The sequence below is a fragment of the Austrofundulus limnaeus genome, unplaced genomic scaffold, assembly GCF_001266775.1.
Source record: "Austrofundulus limnaeus strain Quisiro unplaced genomic scaffold, Austrofundulus_limnaeus-1.0 Scaffold55, whole genome shotgun sequence".
Lineage (NCBI taxonomy): Eukaryota > Metazoa > Chordata > Actinopteri > Cyprinodontiformes > Rivulidae > Austrofundulus > Austrofundulus limnaeus.
The window spans coordinates 1,168,846-1,190,956 of record NW_013952457.1 but is presented as its reverse complement, the minus strand read 5'-3'; the positions used below and the strand labels follow the sequence as shown (position 1 = coordinate 1,190,956).

The following is a 22,111-nucleotide window of genomic DNA, read 5'->3' as shown; positions in this document are numbered from 1 at the left end:
TCTGTTTTGTTTATGACATGATTTGAATATAACTCAGTGACCTACACCAAGGTTGTAAAACTATAAGTGGTTGCTCTTTTTCTTACTACGTGTACATTTTTTGATCTGAAAACACTTCCTCATTCAAGAAGGTTGTTTTTGTGCCCTAATTATAAAAGACACTTCATACAGCAATAACATGATTATTCTCCAGTCTATGAAATTCATTAAAATTGAACTTTTGGCAGGATAATTCTTGCAAAATAATTGTAWAATGTTTTTTGTTTATTTCCACATTTTCAGCTAAAACATTCAGTCCTTAATTTGAAATAAAGTGAAAGAAAACACATTAAGCTCAAATCAACAACAAAAAATTTATATATAAGATTTGAGTTGGTTTAAAATAATTTGACCAGACTGCTTGTTTTGCCAATTCAAATAATAGTTTCTTTTCACTCAAGCTGTTTCTATTTCTGAAAGTATTTTCAGTTGTTTTCAGTTTTCCAACAATAAGAAGTTAATCTGTTTGTGCCAGACTCATGATTACTGGTAATTTTTTTATTAGCTACCTTCTTGAGATGTCTAGGGGCAAAGTCGAATCATATTTTTGTTCATGACTTCCTATAAGCACTGAAAGCAGATGTTTTTATTTTATTCAAACCGTTTAACTTTTGATAAAGCAGATTTTGTTTTCTTGTTCGACAAGAAGATTTCGGTACAGAAGTGGACTGGAGCTGCAGGCAGAACCTGTTTCCACAGAGCCGTTTGTCTCGCTCGTCCACTTCTACACACGAGTTGTTTTTCTCCAAGTCAAGACAATTAATTTATGTAACACGATAAGAAACGCGTCTTCAGAACAAATCAGGACGTTTACGGCTTCTGCTTCGAACAAGGGTCCTAAAGAGTCTGGTGCTAAGTCCAGCAGTAAATCCACATGGCAGCAATAAAAGAAAAAGATTTTGCACCTCAAGAGGCTCAGCAGGAAAAGGAGTGGAGGGGTTAAAGTCTCATCCTCAGGAGAGTTTCAGAGCATCAGGGAGGCTGCCTCGTTCTGTGTGCAGGAAACATGTTTTTATGTGATAAGAGTTGAACTGACTCACCTGATTTAATGATTAAACTACTTTTGCATCAAGAGGGGAAAAAACGAGCTGATTAATGAATTAAGTGGCTTAAATGAGCCAAAAGTTTCTCTGAAAATAAAAATGAGGATCGACGCACAGAGTATTGGATAAATAGATGGTGATTTTATAAACCAGCAGTAGCCTAAATGGCTGTTAAAAAACTTATCTGTGTGTGTGTTTTAGTGTGTTTTTGTGTGCGTGCGTGCGTGYGYGYGYGYGTGTGTGTGTGTGTTACCTTGGAAGGCCCATTTTTCTAGAACAGTCTATCCTCTGGTTTAGGCTTAGGTGGGGTGAGTAAGATAAGACTAAAGGTCAAGATAAATTATTGAACAATGAATGAAAATAGAAAGTCCCCATGAAAATATAAAAACATGTTCTTTAACTCATCTTATTCAAATGTATGCCCCCCCCCCCAAAAAAAAGAGCAAACTTATTTTACCATCCTAAATTACTTGAATTATTTGACTATAATATATTATATAAATCAATGAAATGAATGTGAGCTTTTATTACAGAAAAATAACATGTTATCATTAATAAAAACACATCAAACAAACAAACAAACACGTTTGTCACCACTGAAGTGTTTTAACTGGGTTAGGTGTCGTTCCTTGTGACGTCTGACTCCGCCCACATAAATCAGTGTCGGAGGCGCTCCGGCCGCTGATTGGCTGCGCGCGTCGCCTCCAATCACGGAGCGGCGCAGATTCTACTCACTCACGCACACACTCACACACAAACCGGAGCGGGCGGCTCGGAAAGTCAAATAAAGCAAACACCGTGAGTCTTTTCTCTCCGGGGCGGACATTTGCCTTCATCTGAAGAGAAAGCTCGGCTCTGGGAGTAAGAGAGGAAGTGAAAACAAAACTGGATTAATCGAATAATCTGTTCGTCTAAATGGACTGTCTCGGGTTAAAGCTACTGAGGACGATTCTGGACCACAAACGGATTATATATATTTGTTTTCCTCTTTTGTCCTGTGATGTATATTTGACATTCCTTTGAGTGAGGATGACTGCCCTCATGGTGCAGCAGGTGCTCTGCCTCCTCCTCCTCCTCCTCCTGCTGCTGCTGTGCGCTCTCCAACCCTGCAGCGCTCAGACGCCAGAAGGTGGGTCCTCAACACATCCTCAACTTTTTTATTTCTACTTTATTTCCCACCTGATAAGACATTCACGCTACACTAAAGTGACAGGCTCTGCTATTGAAGAACACCTGCCCTGAAAAAAAAAAAAAAAAAAAAACCTGTTCCGCACACGTAAAACTTGTTTGCTGTGACTCACCTGTACCTCTCCCACGGCTCTGTGTGCTTTAGTGTGTTTGACTCAATTGTTTCAAGGTTTTGCGACAGAGCCCAACCTTTTTTTTTTTAAACCACACGCAGTCAGGGCAAAGTGTCCTGCCATTGTAAAAAAAAAAAAAAAAAAAAAAAGTTATCTCTGAAATGTTTGAGCTTCCTTTAATCAGTAGTGGAGCAAGAATTCAGTCTGTGTGTGGTGGTGATGATCCTATAGATCAATAAAAGTTTGAGAAGGAGCATTTATAGGTCTTCACTAAACAGTTATGACTTTTTCCTAATGTTTGTATTAAATTTAGATAATTTTTTTAAAAAGAAGCCTATGTGAGCTTCACTTTTTAAAACAAAAATATAAAAAAATTGGAAACAAAATGATGTCAGTCTCAAAACTTGTAGCACTAAAATCCAGTCTTTATAATAAAAAGTTTTTGTTGTTGCCAAAATATATATTTTTAAAGAAAGCTTTTAGTTTTAGCTTTAATTACAATGATATGCAGCTACAGAGTCATCCCATGTCTCATCACTGAGCTGCATAAATAAAAGAGTAAATCTTCAGTGTTTCGAAATGTTGGAGGGACAAGTGGGCTGCTGTGATTTGTTCCTGTGAACTTTGGTCTTGTTGCCACCTGGCTGCAGGTGAATTCAACGATTCTGATTCAGAGAAAAACAACATGAGATCATCGATGACAGAGCGTCTGGTAAACATTCTGAAAAGAAAATCCCTAATTTATTAATATTTGAAAACAAAAGTGTTTCAGCACAGGAGCTTGTTTATGCCCTCTGTTTTTGAAACAGGTTTTCCCTAATAGCAGTAGATGTACAAAAAAAATAAAGTTGATACAAACATTTTGTTTTAAAAATTGTTTACTGCCAAAGAACTGAACTAGTGTCAGGAGTGGAAAATGATGGTTGGATTGTTTTCATCTTGCTAGCTGCATCTTTAAAGGAATGTTTGTTGTTAGACATTTTTAATACACTTTATGTTGCTAATTTCATTTCGCCCATGAATCTTTTTGATTATCAAGAGGTTTTTTTTACATCCTTGAGCACAAAATCAGGGTGAGGTGTTGCGCAATCACAGTCAGTAATGACAGCACAGGTTGTAGTTCTTTGCTGCCGTGCCAACAAGCAGAGCAAAGGAACGTCCGTCTTTCTTCAATTTGCAAAAATGCTTTTATTGTCATAGAAGATCCCTTGGGGAAGAACAAACTTGTGGATGTGAGCATTTTATTTTATTTTATTTTATTACATTTTAAAATCTCAGGTAACCAAATAGGTGATGAGTCAGAAGTACAGCCGTGGGAACAAGTTTCAGTTAGGGATGCTGTGAACCGGTGTGAATCTGTATGACACTATGCACCCAAATAAACACACATGCACACTAGTGTGTAGTTAGAATACAATAAGAAAAACACATACATGTGAAAGATGTAAGAACATCTTCTAACTAGAAGCTAAAAAGGTTTCAGCTGCTTTGTAAAAGCCTCTGTCGGTGCACCTGAAACATGACTGCAGGTGCAGCTGCTTGGAAAGCAAGATCCTCTCCTGGTGTTAAAGTCTGAGAACTAACATGTTGTCTTCTATAAATCTAAAAATAAACCTTTAAATATGCAATGATGACCGTAAAATATCTGCACTGTTTTATTGTTGCAAGTATCTACATTAGCAGTGCTGATTTGTTTACGTTGTTTACATTCTCCTTATGGTTCCCCTCACTCGCTTTAAGACCTGTGGTGACCGTGCCTGCTCCTCTGTGGCCCCCAGGCTCTGGAATGAACTCCCTTTTAATCTGCGCTCCCTTGATAACATTGTCTCTTTCCATGCTGACTCTGTTTTATCGTGCTTTTATTGAATCTTTTTTAACCTTTTGCTTAGTGTCCTGGTTTGGTCACCTTTCTCTTAAAAATAAGAACTCCCTGAACCAAATAGTGAAGTGGTCCAGTAAAATGACTGGAAAGATGCGATTAAATCCAGAATCTCTGTACTCTAGGCAGGTCCAGAGATTGTCTGGGTCCATTTTGGAAGACGTGTCTCATCCTCTGCACGGCGAGTTCAGCCTCCTCCCATCAGGACATAGATACTTAGTGCCAAAATGTAAAACTAAGTGTTTCAATATCAGCTTTCTTCCTGTTGCAATTAGCTTTTTAAACTCAAGTTAACATTATACACATTACATTAGTCATTTTATTCTTTTTTTGTCTTATATAGTTCTATTTGATTTTATCTTGTTTTTATCTTTGATTCTCATATAGTTGAGTTTTATGAGCACCTGGTCACTTTTTAATCGTGTCCACTGTATGTCCATGTTAGATGTCTTGTGCTTTTTCTTGAATAGAAGTTGACTCGTTTTCACTGTAACCAGATTTACCTGCAGGTACAAATAAAGTTGATTGATTGATTGAACCATTGCACCATTACAGCCAGGCTACCTCCATTATGAATGCTCGCTCGCCAACCTGTGTTTTCTTTACTATTGAACTTACGCCATATTTTTCTCTCCCGCAGTCATTATGTTTTTGTGTATTACTGTATATTTTTGAACTGCATTGACCTTGTGTTTGAGCTACAATTTTAGAAATTAATTTCTTGATTTGATGTTTCAATTTTTGTTGCTTATGTTTAATTATGTTTTTCTGTTTCATTTTATTCTTTCCACCATTTTTATACTGTTAATGATTGTACAGCACCTTGTGAATATATTTCTGTGAAAGGTGCTTTATACATAAAACTATTTACTTACTTACATCAAAATGTTGCATCTATTTGGACAATATATGCTCATAAGGTGCTGCAGCTCCCTCTGCATCCCTACTTCATGCTCCYTTCATAAATATATTGCACATCAGCTGCATAAAGACGATCTGTCTTTTAGTTTATGCACCTTCTCAGACCCGTGAGCTGAACGCCAAGTGAGCGAGTTCATTTGTTCAAACGCTCTTGTTTTAACGAATGCGTGTGTTTACGTGTGATTAGTGCACACTTACCAGCAAAGTATGCACTAATCTCTGTCCTCCAGTGCCAAGTTTCTGTTTACACCGCTGAGCTTCTCGGCTGCTTTTATTGAGCTTGTTTATCACCTCCTCCTCCTCCCTCTATTATTTTCTTCTCTCTCCCTCCTCTGTTCTTTTCCAACGTTGATTCACTTGGTAACAGATGAGTGAAAAATAACAGCCAAAACCTGATTCTGTGCCTCGCTGTAATGATTGTGTTGAGTTACAAGTTCAGCACAGTGACACCACGGAGTAGTGAGTTCATGCAGTGGCTGAACAGAAAGCTCTTCCATGTTCTGCTGGGTTTTTGTATAAAGAGTGAGCGCACACACAGAAAGGTGTAGAACACTTGCTTTGCACACCTGCATAAAAACACCATTGTATTTGTGTCTGTGTGCGTCGGTATTGACTCTAAACCCTCCACCTCATTCCTTTTCGCTCCTTCATCCATCCAACAGCAATGCAAGTCCTCCTTTTGACAGAGAAAACCCAATCATCCAGCTACGGCCCGTGTGCTGTGTAAACGCAGGGCATACCGTTTTGTCACATTCTGTCCTTTATGTGTTAGTTTGTCTTTGTGTTGTGCACACATACTCCACATACTGCTGTCCAACGTTAATGTTACATTGCACAACAGGCATTTCAGAAGAGTCAGAAGCTCGAGTCATCTTGCACCGAGCCACACTCGGGGCTTAAATAATATAAAAAATAAGTTTTACACCTGAGCTGCTTGTAAACTCAGAACACTTCAAGTAAAAGTTGCAGAATTAACAATTCATTTTATTTTCAGCTTCAAATTAAATATTAAACGGAGAAATTATCCTAAAAAAATTTGAAAATTAACTTGCTGGCATGGGGAAAATGGTACAAAAAATCCATTTTTTTCAGTTCTTCCATTTTTATTGTCAGTAAGTTAAAGTGTTAATGATTTGCTTTATTTTAAGCTATAAATTAGTGTAGGGCAGATACTAATGAAAGCTGGTTTTAGTGTGGCTAAGTTCGTGCAAAATAACTTGACAATGAGACATTAATATGGAAGCTTTTAGGAGTAAATTATTAAATCATTATTTAATCATTTACAACCACAGAGAAAAGGTCATAAAATGATAATAACTGTAGAAAAAAAACTTTTTCCTTCTAAAGTACAATGAACCATTTAGTCAGCAGGTAAATGGATGAACTGTTATGTTTAAGTGAGGCCTGTTTGTGAAATCTACGGGGAACAAAAAACTCCTCCAGCAAGTACATTTGTTTGTTTTCAACAAGGAAAATCTTTTTAGCCCTGATGTGTCAGAGGAACCAGAGATAAGGTGTCCAGGAGGTGTTAATGTTTACTGTCAGCGCCTGAAACCTGCCTGGATGTCACTGAAAAATGCTGAAAAAAATCTGAGCTCTGCTCAACARCTTCTCGTATAACTCTGCAAAAGTCACCGGGGTGACAAAGAAACTTAATCAAATCTAAATGATCAGTTTTTCTAACTTGTTTTTCCAGTATTGTGCAGAGGATAATGAAAGAAATGTTAACTTTTAGCAAGAAATGTTACTGTTTCAAAGTGACTATTGTCTAGTTTCACTTCACACCTACAACTGGGTAATATTTTATTCTTTGAAGCTGCTTCTTTTTGGCTCTATTGACCTGGTTTGCTGTTAATATTACTTTTACTCTAAGATAAGAAAAGTTGATTACAAAATCATATCTGCTATCAAGAACATGAGGAAAACTCTTGATCTGGTCTGATTATCAGACAATCTATAAAGCCTGTTTTCTATTAAGAAATCTATTTCCTTCTGGGTTTTTTATTTATACTGTAACTTTATTAAGTGCTCGGGTTGTTATTAACCCAATGTTTCTCAGCAACAAGGAAAATGAGATTCAGGAAGGTCACACACTTACTAGAATCATGTTCAGTTTGTTTCTAGGAATTCATAAATGTTTCCTTTATAAAAATAAGAATATTTATGCAAAGCAAGCCTTTATTAACCTATGTTAAACCACTGAGGTTTAAGTATCCTAACAAAAAAATAAAATAAATATGGTTTATGGTTAAAACACGTGCAAACAAAACCCCACACAGGGGGGGAAACATATTTTTGTAATCAGCAGGCTGACTTCATTGGCGTAGATTCAAACTCGGTGAACTCATTGATCTCAATGAAATAAAACTAATAGTAAAAAATAAAAATAAACAAACCTGAACACGACTGTGTGGTCACGAGACAAGACTAAACACACTAGTTTTTTCTGTTCTGTTTATTTCCAGGAAACCTACAAAAAGCAACTTGACTCACCCCAAACTGACACAAACCAAAACTGATCGAATCCTAAACGTTTTCACCCGAGACGTGTGTGATCTCACAGACAGATCTCTGTCCTCAGGCGTGCACACACGCCACGCTTTGACCTGCCTGTTGTTTTCCTGCTATAGTTACTAATCATTAGTCTTTAATGCCCTTGTTGATCTCGTTCTTCGCCTGGTTTCTGTTTGACTATGATGACAGTCGATGGAAATTTTTTAATATTTCTTGTGTGACATGTTTGTGAGTGCACTCAAATCAATAAAAAAATTGCTTCTACAGACTTAAAGAAAAGGGTCACACACTAAAAACATAAACCAAAGGATCTCCTGCGGTATTTAGCCAACAATTTCAAACTGATACTGTTTGTTAATTCCCTTTACAAACTTTCACATTTTTTTAATTCATTATATTGTGATGGCTCAAATAGTTCATATATCAGTACAAGTTGCTAAATAGTTACTAAGGCAATAAGTCAAATAAAGCAAAGTCCACTTACTGTATATTAACTGTTTAATAGTTTAACTATCAACACATATTGGGATTTATAAGGAAATGTGTGTGTTTGAAGTTACTTTATAGCCAGAAAATCATGTTATTTATCATTTAAAATGTTTTTAAAAGAAAACTGGCTGATCTTAAATAAGGTCATTGTTTTGATTTTGATTTTGTTCTAAAATTGTTAAAATAAGAAAATCTGTATTTAAATTGATGTACGAGTTGGTACGAGGACAGAAAGGTAACTTGACATTGGTGTCGACGTGCTTTACGTGAGGACATTTGTACGTAGGTTTGCGTTGATTTATTTATTTATTTTTTGGTAAACCAACAAACACATTCAGTTTGTTTTCCTCGTCCCCTCTGTCCGTTTCCCCTCAGCTCCTTGTCTCCTGGCTGGCATTTGAATAGCAAAGCAGCCTTCTGGTGATGGGTGAACTCCCACAGACCATAAACAAGGCTTTGTGTGTTTGTTGGACAGAAGGACACGGCCTGGACACAATCCTCAGCTTGTTTCTCACTGTTACACTACATTCGTTCATCTGGAGCAAGATGAACACAGTGTCTTKTAGTAAAAAGCATAAAATAGACTTTTTTTAAGCTCATGAATGGCTTATTTACTTCTATAGGGCTTTCTGTGTTATCATACTATAAATAAATAATCAGTTTGTGCTTTTTCTTTTTTATAATTTGTGGCATTGTAAAACTTTATGTAAGATGATATAAATTATCTTGAGTTGTGTGCTGTGGTGTTTTCTTCTTTGCATTGCTACTGTCAAGTTTTTTTGATATTAGGTTTTATGTCAAACTGAAAAGGTAAAACAGTTTCTTATTGTTTTTGTATCTTCTTTCTGCAACATTCAGTTTGGTTCCACTAAACGTCTCTAAATGTGTTAAAAAATCCATTCAAGGCTATTTTTTCATGTGTTTGTTGAGCATTAGGCTTAATTTTCCGCTGTAAATTAATACACGCTCAGTGCTCAAATCTAGATTTATATTAACCTCATATGAGCTTTTTTTTAAAGCAACTGTGTATTTCCAGTAGTCTTCAAAAAATCTTTCGGTTTTCTCCTCATTAGCAAATAAAATAACTTCAAATTTCATGTTTTTTAAAACAATCTGAGAACGTGTTCTGATAATATTTCTCTCACCCCACCTCTCAGTGGCAGTTTGTTCCGGCACACAGAACGGTCTGAGCACTACGGGGAATTCAGACGAGCGGTATGACACGATGAAGAAGATGTACAACAACTGCGACATAGTGATGGGTAACCTTGAGATCACCATGATGGAGCACACCCGAGACTTCAGCTTCCTGCAGGTGGGTCTATGAACACGTTGGACGGATTATTAATAATCCTTTCAAGGAAAGAGTGTCAAAGAGAAGAATTGCAAACCAGTCTGGACATGGATGGAAGTCGAACAATGCCAGAAACTTTCCTGAGCTTTCTTGAGAAGCTATAAAAACAGTTAGGCAGTATTTCAGTTTTTTTAAGTGGGGTTCTATGGAGAGGTTGTGAACAATGAGTATCTTACCTGTTGTAGGTCGATGGACCAGGGATCGTTACTGCCTAAAACAACTCTGAACTCAAGGATCTCATACAAAGTCAATTTGTTTGCCTGTTAGTATAATATTTTGTGTACATTTGGTTAAATTGTATCATTGGATGCACCTCTACAACTTGTTAACCTTTGGCTCACTGACTTTAGCAAACGCAAAAATGCAACTCGGTCAGTTTTCCAGATATCGAGTTACAACTTAAGGTGATAACTGAGAGTAATTTCCAACCCATGCTCTGAACACGATCTCACAACACTGCCTGACATTACTTTTAAGATTTGACAAAAATGGCTGCAACCCCTTCATTTTTCAAATTAAGAGTCTGAAACATGGTCACAAAAGGCGACAAATGGCAACTAGCTGTGGCACTTCCTGTGCAGCCTGGGGCACTTCTGGAAAAAAATGTTATAATACTTCTGGTAGAAAAAGTGTGAAATTTTAAAAGCTTTATGAAATAGCATTTGCATAATTTAAATTAATTTTATGGGATTGGAAATGTTTTGATACAACAGTAATCCACTTGTTCCTGGCACCACTCAGACGAGCTACTAGCTTGTGAATCCTGTCAGAATTACATTTGTTTCTTCAAATTGATGAGCTATTACATCTTTGGGTTCATTTACTGAAGCTATCTACACCAATCAATTGATACTAAGCTTTGACACCGTTATTTCTTCTAAACTGTATTTATTGATCATTTTTACTATTATTATTCTTGCAGTCTATCAAGGAAGTGACAGGCTACATTCTGTTTGCCGTCAACGAGTTCAGCCGCCTCCCTCTGGACAACCTGCGCGTCATCAGAGGCAACACTCTCTACGACAACCGCTATGCCTTGGCTGTGATGGTCAACTACCAGAGGGAGGGTCAAAACGGCCTGCGAGAGCTCGGTCTGACACACCTTACAGGTACGCAGCTCAAGTATGGTATGTGTTTAACGTGTGGGAGGCTGAGCTGAAGCAGATAAGAGCTCCGACTGGATGTGACAATCTGTTACTGTTTGGAGCTCCTTCCACCCACACAGTGAAGTCCACACCCTTCAGAGTACCGGTTGTCTGAGCACAGCCATGTGTGTGTGTGTGTGTGTATGTGTGTGTGTGTGTGTGTGTGCGCGCTCGCTGTGAAAAACCCTGGAATGTGACACGAGCCCAACCGCTCAACTGCCAGTGTAACATGAGCTCCGTCCCATTGCGATGTGTTTTTGTACGCRGTGTAGTAAATAGTGAGCGGCAGTGATTCACGGAATGAGTCACAGGCTTGTCCAGGCTTGCTTGACTTAATTGTCATTTTCCCCGATTTACATGTGTGCCACCTGCAGAGATTCTGGAAGGTGGCGTCAAGATCATCAAGAACCACTACCTGAGCTACGCCCCGCAGGTCAACTGGAAAGACATAGTGAAGGATGACACCATTCCCATCGAGATTGAAGCCAATGGTCCTAAAGGTGAACCCAAATTATTTGTTAAACACAAACTAGAAATGAAAGTGCAACTAAATACAGCACTGCTCTGCAAAACACAAACAGACAAACAGCATAAAACCCAACAGCATGGACCATCCTCTAGTTGATGATTGCAAGATTTATGTGTCTAATTGTAGAATCTTTGTTGTTTTTTTATTATTCAACTAATAAAATAGGAACAAATTAGGTTTTGTGAAAGAAAGTACCTAAAGATCCAAATTCAAATGGATTCTTTGGTAAGTTTTCTGTCATGATTCGACATGGGTTCATATGTTGRGTTTAGGAGCCATTTGATGTCTGAMTGACTCACAGCTCAGAGTTAAGAGCTTTAACCAACAAGATKTGTGTTTATGACAGTTTCCAGTATTTTGGGCGTCAATTCAAATTGCATCTGCTRACGTTTGTGTGCTCTTGCAGGGATCTGTAGTGAAGAGTGTGGAGACGTGCCATGTTGGGGACCAGGAATTAACCAGTGCCAGATATGTGAGTGACATCTCAGATTTTGTTTTTAATTCCTCTGTTTTCCAGCGTGATTCCAAGGAATTTCCAACACAGCCTGCTGTCTGTGCTTTAGCAAAGCTTGAAAAACAAGTCAAGCTTTCACTGAAGCAGTTGATCTTCAAAATACACATCTAGTGTTATTTATTAACTGTATTAGGTCTACACGCTGTTCTTTTGTAATAACTTTGTATCTTATTGTCTTTGTTACAGTGACAAAGACTGTGTGCGCTCCTCAGTGTAACGGCCGGTGCTTCGGCAGAAACCCGAACGAGTGTTGCCACGGTGAATGTGTTGGAGGCTGCACAGGTCCCCTGGATACAGACTGCTTTGTGAGTCCGAAGTTCGGCCATTTTCTTTCATACTAAATGAGTGCATGATTTTATCAATCCTGAACCTCCATATTTAACTCTTCTAGTCTTGTTTAAAATGTTTTTTTAATGGCAAATGTTTCATTTTATGCAGATGATACCCCGATAAACTGCACATCCAGATTTTTTTTCTAAATGTAGTGAGTAGTTTGTGACTTTTTACAGGCTTGCAAGAACTTCAACAACTCAGGCTCATGTGTGACCCAGTGTCCCCAGGCTCTGATTTACAACAAACATGCATTCAAAATGGAGCCCAATCCCAACGCCAAGTACCAGTTTGGCTCCATCTGTGTGTCCCAATGCCGCGGTGAGCCCCTAACACATGCTGTCTTATTCCCATTCCCCRCTCCGAGTTTACACACAGCCACTGTTATTCGTACACGATCGCAGTGTTTATCTTTGCATTTAATAAAGCTCCAGTTGTTACGCTGCTGGAGCTGTTGACTCTGGGTTTTATTGTGCTCTCTGATACGCTGGATGTTTTTTTACACCTCTTTCTCTCCTTCAACAGAAAACTTTGTGGTGGACGACAGCTCCTGTGTGAGCAAGTGCCCGCCGGACAAAAAGGAGGTGGAGAAAAACGGCGTGAAACGATGTGAGCTGTGCGGAGGCCTCTGCCCAAAAGGTATTCATCTAGATTTAAAAGCAACCTTCTTCGACCAGAACAAGAATTAAACATAACAAAAGCACAGTTCTGAGCACTTAACATAGACGGTTATCTGTTCACATGAAGGAATCTCTCTTTTAAGAAACACCTTTAGAAATTTTCATTCTGACAGGCTTCTAGATAATTGTTGTTCATAAATTTTTCTTGATTATATTTGTGACCTGTTTTCCCTGTTATTTTGGTCTCTGTTAAGCACTTTGTGACGTTCATGTCTGTGAAAGATGCTATAAAGTTTACTTACTTATTTAATTATGAAAAGTTCAAAAACCTCTGGCTTAACCTTTGTTTCTTTTGTTATTTTCCTCCCAGCTTGTCCCGGTACAGGAGGTCCAGTGGGAGAAACCGTTGATGCTAGTAACATTGACAGTTTCATAAACTGCACTAAGATTCAGGGCAGTCTTGAATTCCTGGTGACGGGGATCGAAGGGTAAGAGCAAAAAAATTTTTCTGGTCTAATCTGGATCTACTGTAAGGGCAACCTTTGAATCAATGCAAAGAGGGACTTGAGTGGAAAAAAAGGCAAACATTTAACATTAAAGAAAAATCTAATTGAAACCGGGGAGAGAAGAAATGTGGAATCATATTTTTGCCTTTAAAAACAATAAAACTAGTGTTTTAGAGGTGTAATTTTGTATTTGACCTTTGTTTTGTCTTTATGTTTGCTCACAGTGATCCTTACAATAAAATCCCAGCCCTTGACCCAGAAAAKCTCAAAGTCTTCAGCACCGTGGAGGAGATTACAGGTAAGCATGATTTTTTTTGCAGAATCTTTATTTTTCGCATCATTGCAGTCAAACAAACAAACAAAAAAAAMCCTTCATTTTCAGATTTCCTCAATATTCAATCATGGCCGAAAAGCCTGTCAGACCTGTCTGTCTTTTCCAACCTTCGAACCATTCAAGGCAGAACTCTTTACAAGTGAGTCTGTTTGTTCACTTCATTGTTTGTGTCCTTCCAGATGCTGTAATACGATCTGTCGTATTCAGTGAATCTGCAGTAATGTGAAACTGATTGTTTTTTTTTTATTTCCTTATGTGATTTTTTTTTACCATCTTTAGGGGATCAAAGTCTAAAAGGTACAGTAAAGTGAAGTGTCCTGTTTAATTAATCATGCAGGTGTTGAAGCTGTGGGGTTGCATGATTAAGTTGGTGGTGGACTTGAAGCTTATTTTTCATGGGTTTGTTTGATTTTTATTCAGTGTTTTGGTGACAAACAGAGGAATTTGAGAGCTTGATTAAAATTTTCTGGATGCAAAGTTATTGCRCTATTTGTGGATCTGTTGTACTGAAATCTGTTGCCCTCTAAATATACAGTTTTCTTTTTTTATGAATTTCTCATCTTTAGCCACAAGCTATTTCAAAAGCTTCTTATAATTAGAGTACTTTTAATAAGTCTAAATGGTCCCAAAACCTTAAAGAATTTTAATTCAATTCAATTCAGTTTATTTATATAGCGCCAAGTCACAACATACGTTGTCTCAGAGTACATAAAAAAGAACAATTAAAGAAGAAGAAGTCAGCARATTGTGTTGAATCACTTCATCACAGTCTCCCATCCTGAGCAAACGATGGAAATGCAGTTTTTTTAAGTGTTTTTCTAAGAGCAGTAAGTATAWTACTTGCTGTAGATAACTTTCTGAATGAGCTCAATTTTGAAAGAAAAAAAAAAGTCTGGACTAAAATGCCACTTAACGGCTTTTCAGACCAAAGCAGCTTTTTGCCATCTTAAAACAACTCAAATGTTAAAAGAATTTCATCTTCATTCAAACAAAGGTTGTTTCATAAAACTTTACATTCCAACACTTTAAATGATTTACATGGAAATTATTCATGCTTTTGAAATGGCTAAATCTGAAATGAGAAGTTTTGTGTAAAAAAAAAAAGTAGAAAACATGATTCTCAAACTCCAGAACTCTGATCCCCCCCCCCCTCCATCCCCACATAAATACTTATGCCKTATGCTTTCACATGCACAGTTCTGTCAACTAGGCACACAAAGCTTTCATGCATTTCCAGTAAAWATCTGACTTCCTCATCTCTTGTTTCAGGGGCTACTCCCTTCTAGTGATGAGGACCAAACCTCTCACCTCCCTCGGGCTGCGCTCGCTGCAGAGAATAAACGACGGCAGCATCTACATCGCCAATAACAAGAAGCTCTGCTTCCTCGACACCATGAACTGGACACGCATCTTAAACAACAGCTCCCGTGCGCAAAAACGAAGCAAGCTAGTCGAAATCAGGGACAACCGGCCTCAAGAGGAGTGTGGTGAGTGGCGAAAACATACAGTATATGGCAGGTGATGAAAAAAGCTTGTTTAGTTCATGTGAATATTAAAGAAAATACATTCTACCTTTGTTTTAATTACACCTCAATGGCTCATTTGTAATTCTGCACATTTTACAGCTTGATTTCTGTGTTCACACCTGCTGAGCTTAAACTCTGAAGAGAACYCGTGACCACACCTTTTCTTTTTATAGTAAAGACCAGAACGCCTTGTGATGCAGCAACACCTTAATTAGTCTTTTTATTATGTTGTTTGTGCAGAAAAAGACAACTTTGTGTGTGACCCTTTGTGCTCAACCGACGGCTGCTGGGGTCCCGGAGTGAATCAGTGTGTTTCCTGCAAGAAATACAGCCGAGGAGGGACGTGTGTGGACGACTGCCTCTTCTTAAAGGGGTGAGTAATCACAAAGTCACATAAAATTTAGCCCATTTAAGGAAAAACTTTTGTGACATAGCTACCTTGAGTATTTCAGTGTCGCCTCCAGTCTGAGTGACTTTTCTTGCCCTGAATGTAGAGACAGGAGGGAGTTTGCCACGCCGTCAGGGGAGTGTATGCCCTGCCACCTGGAGTGTAAGGTCCAAGCTGGGGTGGAGACCTGCAGGGGCCCGGTAAGATTGTCTCTTTTTGACTAACTACAAATAAAATAATAAAACTCACCAAGTTAAAGCTGAAGATAACTTTGAGCTTTGGCTCACTTCTGCCCCATAGTGGCAGACATCAAACAGGTTTATAGTTCGCCTTCATTTATATAGTTTAATGTCTTCTCTCGTGCAGGGAGCAGATCAGTGTGTTGCCTGTGCCAGCCTGCAGGACGGTCCACACTGTGTCTCCTCGTGTCCTGACGGTGTCATGGGTGGAGAGGGAGTCATCTTTAAATACCCCAACAAACAAGGCAGATGTGAGCCGTGCCATGTTAACTGCACCACAGGGTGAGAAATGCAGCTGCAGTCTTTGGTGACACACTTTGTCTTTTTGTTCTCTTTTTAACCGAGTTTTCATTCGTTCTATGTGCAGGTGCACAGGCCCAGGAAAGGGAGACTGTTTGGGGACTTCTCGTTATCTTTCTGGGTAAACAAACGTCTCATGCATATTTTATGTCGTTCTGACATTTTGGTTTTCCTTAAGTGCTTAATGTCTGACACTGCTTTTTGCCTCTGTCATTAGACAACCAACCACGTTCATCGTGCTGGGGGTGATTTTCTTGATCTTCTGCGCATTCTCCATTTTTGTGCTGACTGTTCTGTACCGTCGAGGTCTCGCCATTCGTCGCAAACGAGCCATGAGGAGATACATGGAGAGCGGGGAGGCAAGTCAGCCTCTCTAGTTTCTGCTTGTTGTTATGATTTATTGTGGGCATTACTAACATACTGTATGTTTTGTGTGCCTTCAGACCTTTGAACCTTTGGAAGAGAAAGAAAAAGTCCACGCTCGCATCTTGAAACCTTCAGACATACGTAAGATCAAGCTGCTGGGTAATGGAGTATTTGGATCTGTGCATAAGGTAATAAGAATCGACGTTACAGTGCTGATTTTTCTTCTTTTTGTTTTTCATGTATCAATTCATCAATCTGTCTCTTTGCTTCTTTTTTCTTTTTTTTACTTTTCAGGGCATCTGGGTTCCTGAGGGAGACACAGTGAAGTTACCTGTTGCCATAAAGACGATTCAGGATCGCACTGGTCGACAGACCTTCTGCCAAGTGACAGATGTGAGTATGGTGTTAAAAATACACAGCCACAACATTTCTAACCACCTGGCAGGTGTTATGTAGGTCACAGTATTTTTTTTTGAGTTCTATCTTGTCCAGCATTAGGACATTTCAACAGATTGTTTTGGGTCATGTGGCCTGTAAAGTGGTTCTTGGACATCTCTGGCTCAATGTTAAAATGGATTTGGTCTTTTTGAACTTCAGATAAGGAGAAAACTTTAGGCTGTTCATTGTTTATCTGAACTGTTTTTGCTAAGTCAGTAGGGTATGGGGTTGTAGGGTGTAGTCTTAAGATGTGAAATGTTATTGTTGATGGTACAAAAGAACAAACACTCCACATTCATATATCACCTTTTACAACTAAGTGCTTTTCCACTGTGCTTTTCATTTATGAACTCCTACACTTTCTATAGTTCTAATTCTGAAGAGGTTAAGACATGCAGAATGTAAAGAAGAATGCATTGGTTTGCAAATTTCACAAAACCATGCATCAAAGTAAACATATCAAGGATTTTACTCAAAAATGCTACCATTTTTTTTAAAAGACATTGATGTAATTTTGAATTTAACGGCAGCAAAACATAGAAAAGCCATGGACAGGTGCAACAAAGGTTTGTAAATGTTAATGGTACAAATAAGAAACATCTGGAAGAGTATTTTGTAATTTATAAGGTTATAGTAATTGACAGCTGTTCAGTAAGAACACTTGATATAACAAAGCATTTTAGAAAGGCAGAATCAGAACTAAAAATGGGGAGAGGTTCATCTGTTTAAAAAAAACTGCATCTAAAACTGGAATAATTTCAGAAAGTTCCTCAATAAACGTTTATGAAGATACTGTCTTCTCATATGACATGCAAATATTCTCCATAAAATGCATGGTATGAAATCTAACGTAGATAATTTCCACAGCACATGATGACGATGGGAAGCCTGAACCACGTTAACGTTGCAAAGACATTGGGTATTTGTCCCGGGGACAGCCTGCAGCTCGTCACCCAGCTCAGCACTCATGGCTCCCTGCTGGAGCACGTGAGGAGCAACCGGAACAAGCTCAGCCCCCAGAGGCTGCTCAACTGGTGTGTTCAAATCGCAAAGGTAAGGCATTCACATCATGCATTTGACAGACGTTTTTAGGAGTGCACAGGCGTATTTGTCACGCTTCTGCTCAAGCCCAGTCAAATCTTTTTAATCATCGTCAGGGTATGAATTACCTGGAGGAGAACAGGATTGTTCACAGGAACCTGGCTGCCAGGAACGTGCTCCTGAACAATAATTTCACCGCGCAGATTTCAGATTACGGCATTGCGGACCTGCTCTACCCTGACGACAAGAAGTACTTTTATAATGAAGTCAAGGTTGTTTTTTCTACTTTGATTTTACCTTATTTTTAAGCACTTCCATTGTTTTTTTTTTACATTAACTCACATCCAACTGCTTTAACCGCAGACACCAATCAAGTGGATGGCCTTGGAGAGCATCTTGTTTCGCAGATACACACATCAGAGTGATGTCTGGAGTTATGGTAAGTTTTAAATACTGATGTTGGATAAACACCTATCGTGTTGAAACACTGAAATTAAGACGTGTACCTTTCAGTTTTCACCTCAGTTTGACTTTCTCACCTTCGTTTTAGGTGTGACCATTTGGGAGATGATGTCTTATGGGACAGAGCCATATGCAGCAATGCGTCCTCAGGAGGTTCCTGACCTGCTGGAAAAAGGCGAGCGTCTGTCCCAGCCTCAAATATGCACCATTGACGTCTACATGGTCATGGTGAAATGTAAGGAACTTTGTCTTCATTCACGTTAGGGGTTGTGTTAATTTTTGTAAAAACTGTGACAAATGCAGCCTCTTCTCCATTTTTTTTTTTATCAAGGTTGGATGATTGACGAGAATGTTCGTCCAACATTCAAGGAGCTGGCTGGTGAATTTACCAGAATGGCCAGAGATCCACCTCGCTACCTGGTGGTCAAAGTAAGAGATCCTGTGCTCTTATTAACTTGTTTAAGATGCTTCTTTAGTTTAAAATATTTATCTTTGGTCTGCTACCGTCTGGCAGGAGGACTGCAGCCAACAGGAAGCGGCCCCTGATGAAGTCGCTCAGCGGAGTGCAGACCTGGATGACCTGGATGATCTGGATAATGAGCTGGATGACCTGGTGGCAGAAGGGACGCTGGATGACTTGAATCCAGCACCCCATTACCTGTCCAGGAGTCTGAGTCGTATTTCCAGAATGGAGCCACAAAGAGTAAATATGGCCGTTTCTGTAGATTTCATGGCACATTTATGTTTTGAAGCATGTTTTTCTGCTTGCTTGTACCTACAGTACATCTCATTTATTCTTTTTGTGGTAAAGGTGGTCCTAAATCCATCAACCGGAGCTGGATACCTGCCCATGACTCCCGGGGTTGACCATACAGTACAGGTAGCTACAGCGAGTTTAGACCCTTTTTTGTACGTAAACTTGTCAAATTGCTGATTTAACGTTGCTTGTGTTTTCTTACCCAGGCCATGTGGCAGTCACGGTCTCGACTAAACTCTGCACACACCATGTCTGAGTGCTCCGAAGGATACGGCGCCGCACATGAGATGGACACGAATGAGGACTTCTCTGCGACAGGGAGCCTGAAACGAAGACGTCACCGCGAGGACAGTGCTTATGTGTCTCAGAGGGACAGCATATCTGGAGGGCCATCAGAGACTCCGTCGCCAGAGGTCGAGGAAGAAGATCAAAATGGATATGTGCTCCCTGGAGGCAGCCCAGAAAGAGGTGAAACCATAAGTTTAGGTTGAGTATTTAATAAACTTTATGTTTAATGTCAAAACAAGAAAAATCTTTATATCTTATAGTAAAGATAATGAAAATATCTAATTTCTAACCAGATTGATGGGTTTATGGTTGAACTAGGCTCCAATCCCAAATATTTATCAAAAGAAACTTCAAAAGACTAACAAAGTTCCATCTTGTTCTATATATAGCTATATATTTTTTATTCCAGATCCTCTACTGTTCTCATCTCGAGCCATGATGGTAAAGTCTCATTCGTCAGGTCTCTTGGATGACCCGGATGAAGAATACGAGTACATGAACAGGCAAACACCTGTTTCACTACGGCAAAACAATCCCTGGCCACAGTCGAACAAGAAGCGAAGCCTGTCTGTGTCGTCGCAAGCGATGGCCCGCTCCTGTGAAACCCCTCTTTCTGTGGTCGGCAGAGGTGGACAAACAACGAGCAACAGGGCTGACTCAAAGGAGCCAGTCGAATATGAATATATGGACATCAGAGGAAAGGAAAAAGACGGCGAGAGCCCGCCAGAACACGACCCTCCACCTCCTCCAATACTACCGAGGACGAGAAGAGAGGCGGACGACGAAGGGCAGGACGACTACGCGGAGGACGACAACTATCACTACACCAACCGCCAGCCGAAGCTGCGACAAGCTCTCAAAGACAAGAAGGAGCTGAGGGTCGAGAGCAGAGACAGCAGTGAGGAGTACGAATACGAGGAGATGGACTGCTTCGCCACCCTGCCGCCTGCTGATGCAGGGGTGTACCAGAACATGCAGGGGGAGAGAGCAGAGGGGGCAGCAGCGGCGCACCCATCAGCGTTCGAGCCACACGTGAGAGTGCGAGCTGGAGTCGGGGTTGGGGATCCTGTTGCTGGTGACAGGTCTTTCGACAACCCAGGGTACTGGCACAGCAGGATGTTCCTGAAGCCCAACGCAGTACCTACATGAAGAACAATTAGATCTCAGTCCTGGGACAAACTCATGAAGGACCTGAAATTAGACACAGGAAAGCAGCAGAATGTAGCCTATGCTTTTACACACACACACACACATCCACACACACAATCTGGTACAGCTATCTTTGTGGGGGCCTGGCTTTGACTTCCATTATTTTCTACAGCCTAACCCTGACCACCAACCCTAAAGCTAACCTCACAGGTACCAACATGACCCTAAAACTAACCTAAACTCGGTTCACACCTGGGTCCTAAAACCAACCCCCAACCCACCAATGACATTTCCTCTTAAGGGGACTAGACTCAGGTTCCCATAAGTACCAGTCAGGTCACGATAAGTAACATTAGGTCCCCACAAGTAGGTGTGTATGCCAAAAAAACTGTCCCACAACGTAGGGAGTACCAGTCCACACACACACACACACACACACACACACACACACACACACACACACACACACACACACACTAAACATAAAGATACACTGAAATAAAAACTTCTTGAAGAACATTTATATCACCAACTCAGGAAATGTGCAGATGTTTTTTATGTGTAAAATATTTTTGTCCACATTTTTTATTAATGTTGTAAATACTTCTTTTTTTTTTCAATTTATTCTTACAAATTGAAAAACAAAATGCATTATTGTACAGTACTTGCACCTTTGCTATCAGAGCAACAGTCCACAGTTTCTGAAGTGGGAATATGTGGAGAGAATACAAACAATGAATATCTTACCTGTTGTAGATAGCTCTTTGAACTATTTGAGTTTGGAAAAGAAAGTTAAATTCTGACATCTAGTCTGAGTGGGACCAATATTTGATTTACTGTTTTGTTAAAATAATTTTAACACACACCAAAAAAAACACTTATTGTAAAAACAGTATTTTATAAACTTTTACAGTGCTGTCAGCTTTGTGTGACCTGGTTATTTATATATAATTTCATGGTTATTTGCAATAAGTAGCACTTCTGGTGCAGACAAAAGGATTTCTATCTGGAATATTTATCAGGAATATCTTAGCAGTTTATAACATAGTATTTGCTTAAATCATTATAAATTAGTTTGAGATTTAAGTTGTTTTAAGACAGCTGAGATATGTTCTGGTCTTTGCTCCCCTCAAACTACATCTGAGGTCATCAGTCTGGTCAGAATTAAACTCTGGCTTTTTTAGACTGAGTTTGTTCAAAAAGCTACAGGTTCATATCGTTTCCACAGAAATCCACTTCATCTATTCATTTTTCTTTACCTGCTTCTCCTTTCTGAGCTGCGGTGGAGGTGGGACCCATCTCCAGCAGTCAGTGTGTGAGGATTTCACACTGAGGGGACAGCTCTAACCTCCGTGTCATCAAACTTCAAAATATCTAAATGTATCAAAGTATGGAAGCTCTTTCTTGTCAATTTGAAGTAAAAAAGGGTATTGAAAGTATGATTATAAGTAAATTCAAAGTTTATTAAAATCATCATGACAAATGTTCTCATAATAATGTTCTTTACTGTCACACTTACGAATATTTTGTCAGTAGCACCAATGAAGCAGGCTAACAACCATTTTTGTTCAAAACTACTTTTTTTCAATATGTGGTGCTTGCTCTTACCCAACAGCTAGCTGTGAGCATAGTTGATGAT

General features: G+C 39.3%; 1 protein-coding gene across 1 annotated transcript; it reads left to right on the top strand.

The window, feature by feature from the left end:
- Positions 1 to 1,735: 1,735 nt before the first annotated feature.
- Positions 1,736 to 20,604, top strand: erbb3a (erb-b2 receptor tyrosine kinase 3a). The gene is made up of 27 exons (XM_014009098.1): positions 1,736 to 2,211; positions 9,344 to 9,501; positions 10,463 to 10,649; positions 11,060 to 11,185; positions 11,621 to 11,686; positions 11,915 to 12,033; positions 12,238 to 12,379; positions 12,584 to 12,697; positions 13,049 to 13,166; positions 13,409 to 13,482; positions 13,567 to 13,657; positions 14,788 to 15,004; positions 15,325 to 15,417; positions 15,799 to 15,953; positions 16,039 to 16,092; positions 16,189 to 16,330; positions 16,415 to 16,525; positions 16,632 to 16,730; positions 17,643 to 17,828; positions 17,933 to 18,088; positions 18,180 to 18,255; positions 18,367 to 18,513; positions 18,610 to 18,707; positions 18,793 to 18,981; positions 19,090 to 19,158; positions 19,242 to 19,503; positions 19,733 to 20,604. Exons 1-27 carry the CDS (start codon positions 2,112 to 2,114, stop codon positions 20,470 to 20,472), a joined length of 4,089 nt encoding a protein of 1,362 aa, XP_013864552.1. The 5' UTR covers positions 1,736 to 2,111; the 3' UTR covers positions 20,473 to 20,604.
- The last annotated feature ends 1,507 nt before the right edge of the window (positions 20,605 to 22,111 follow it).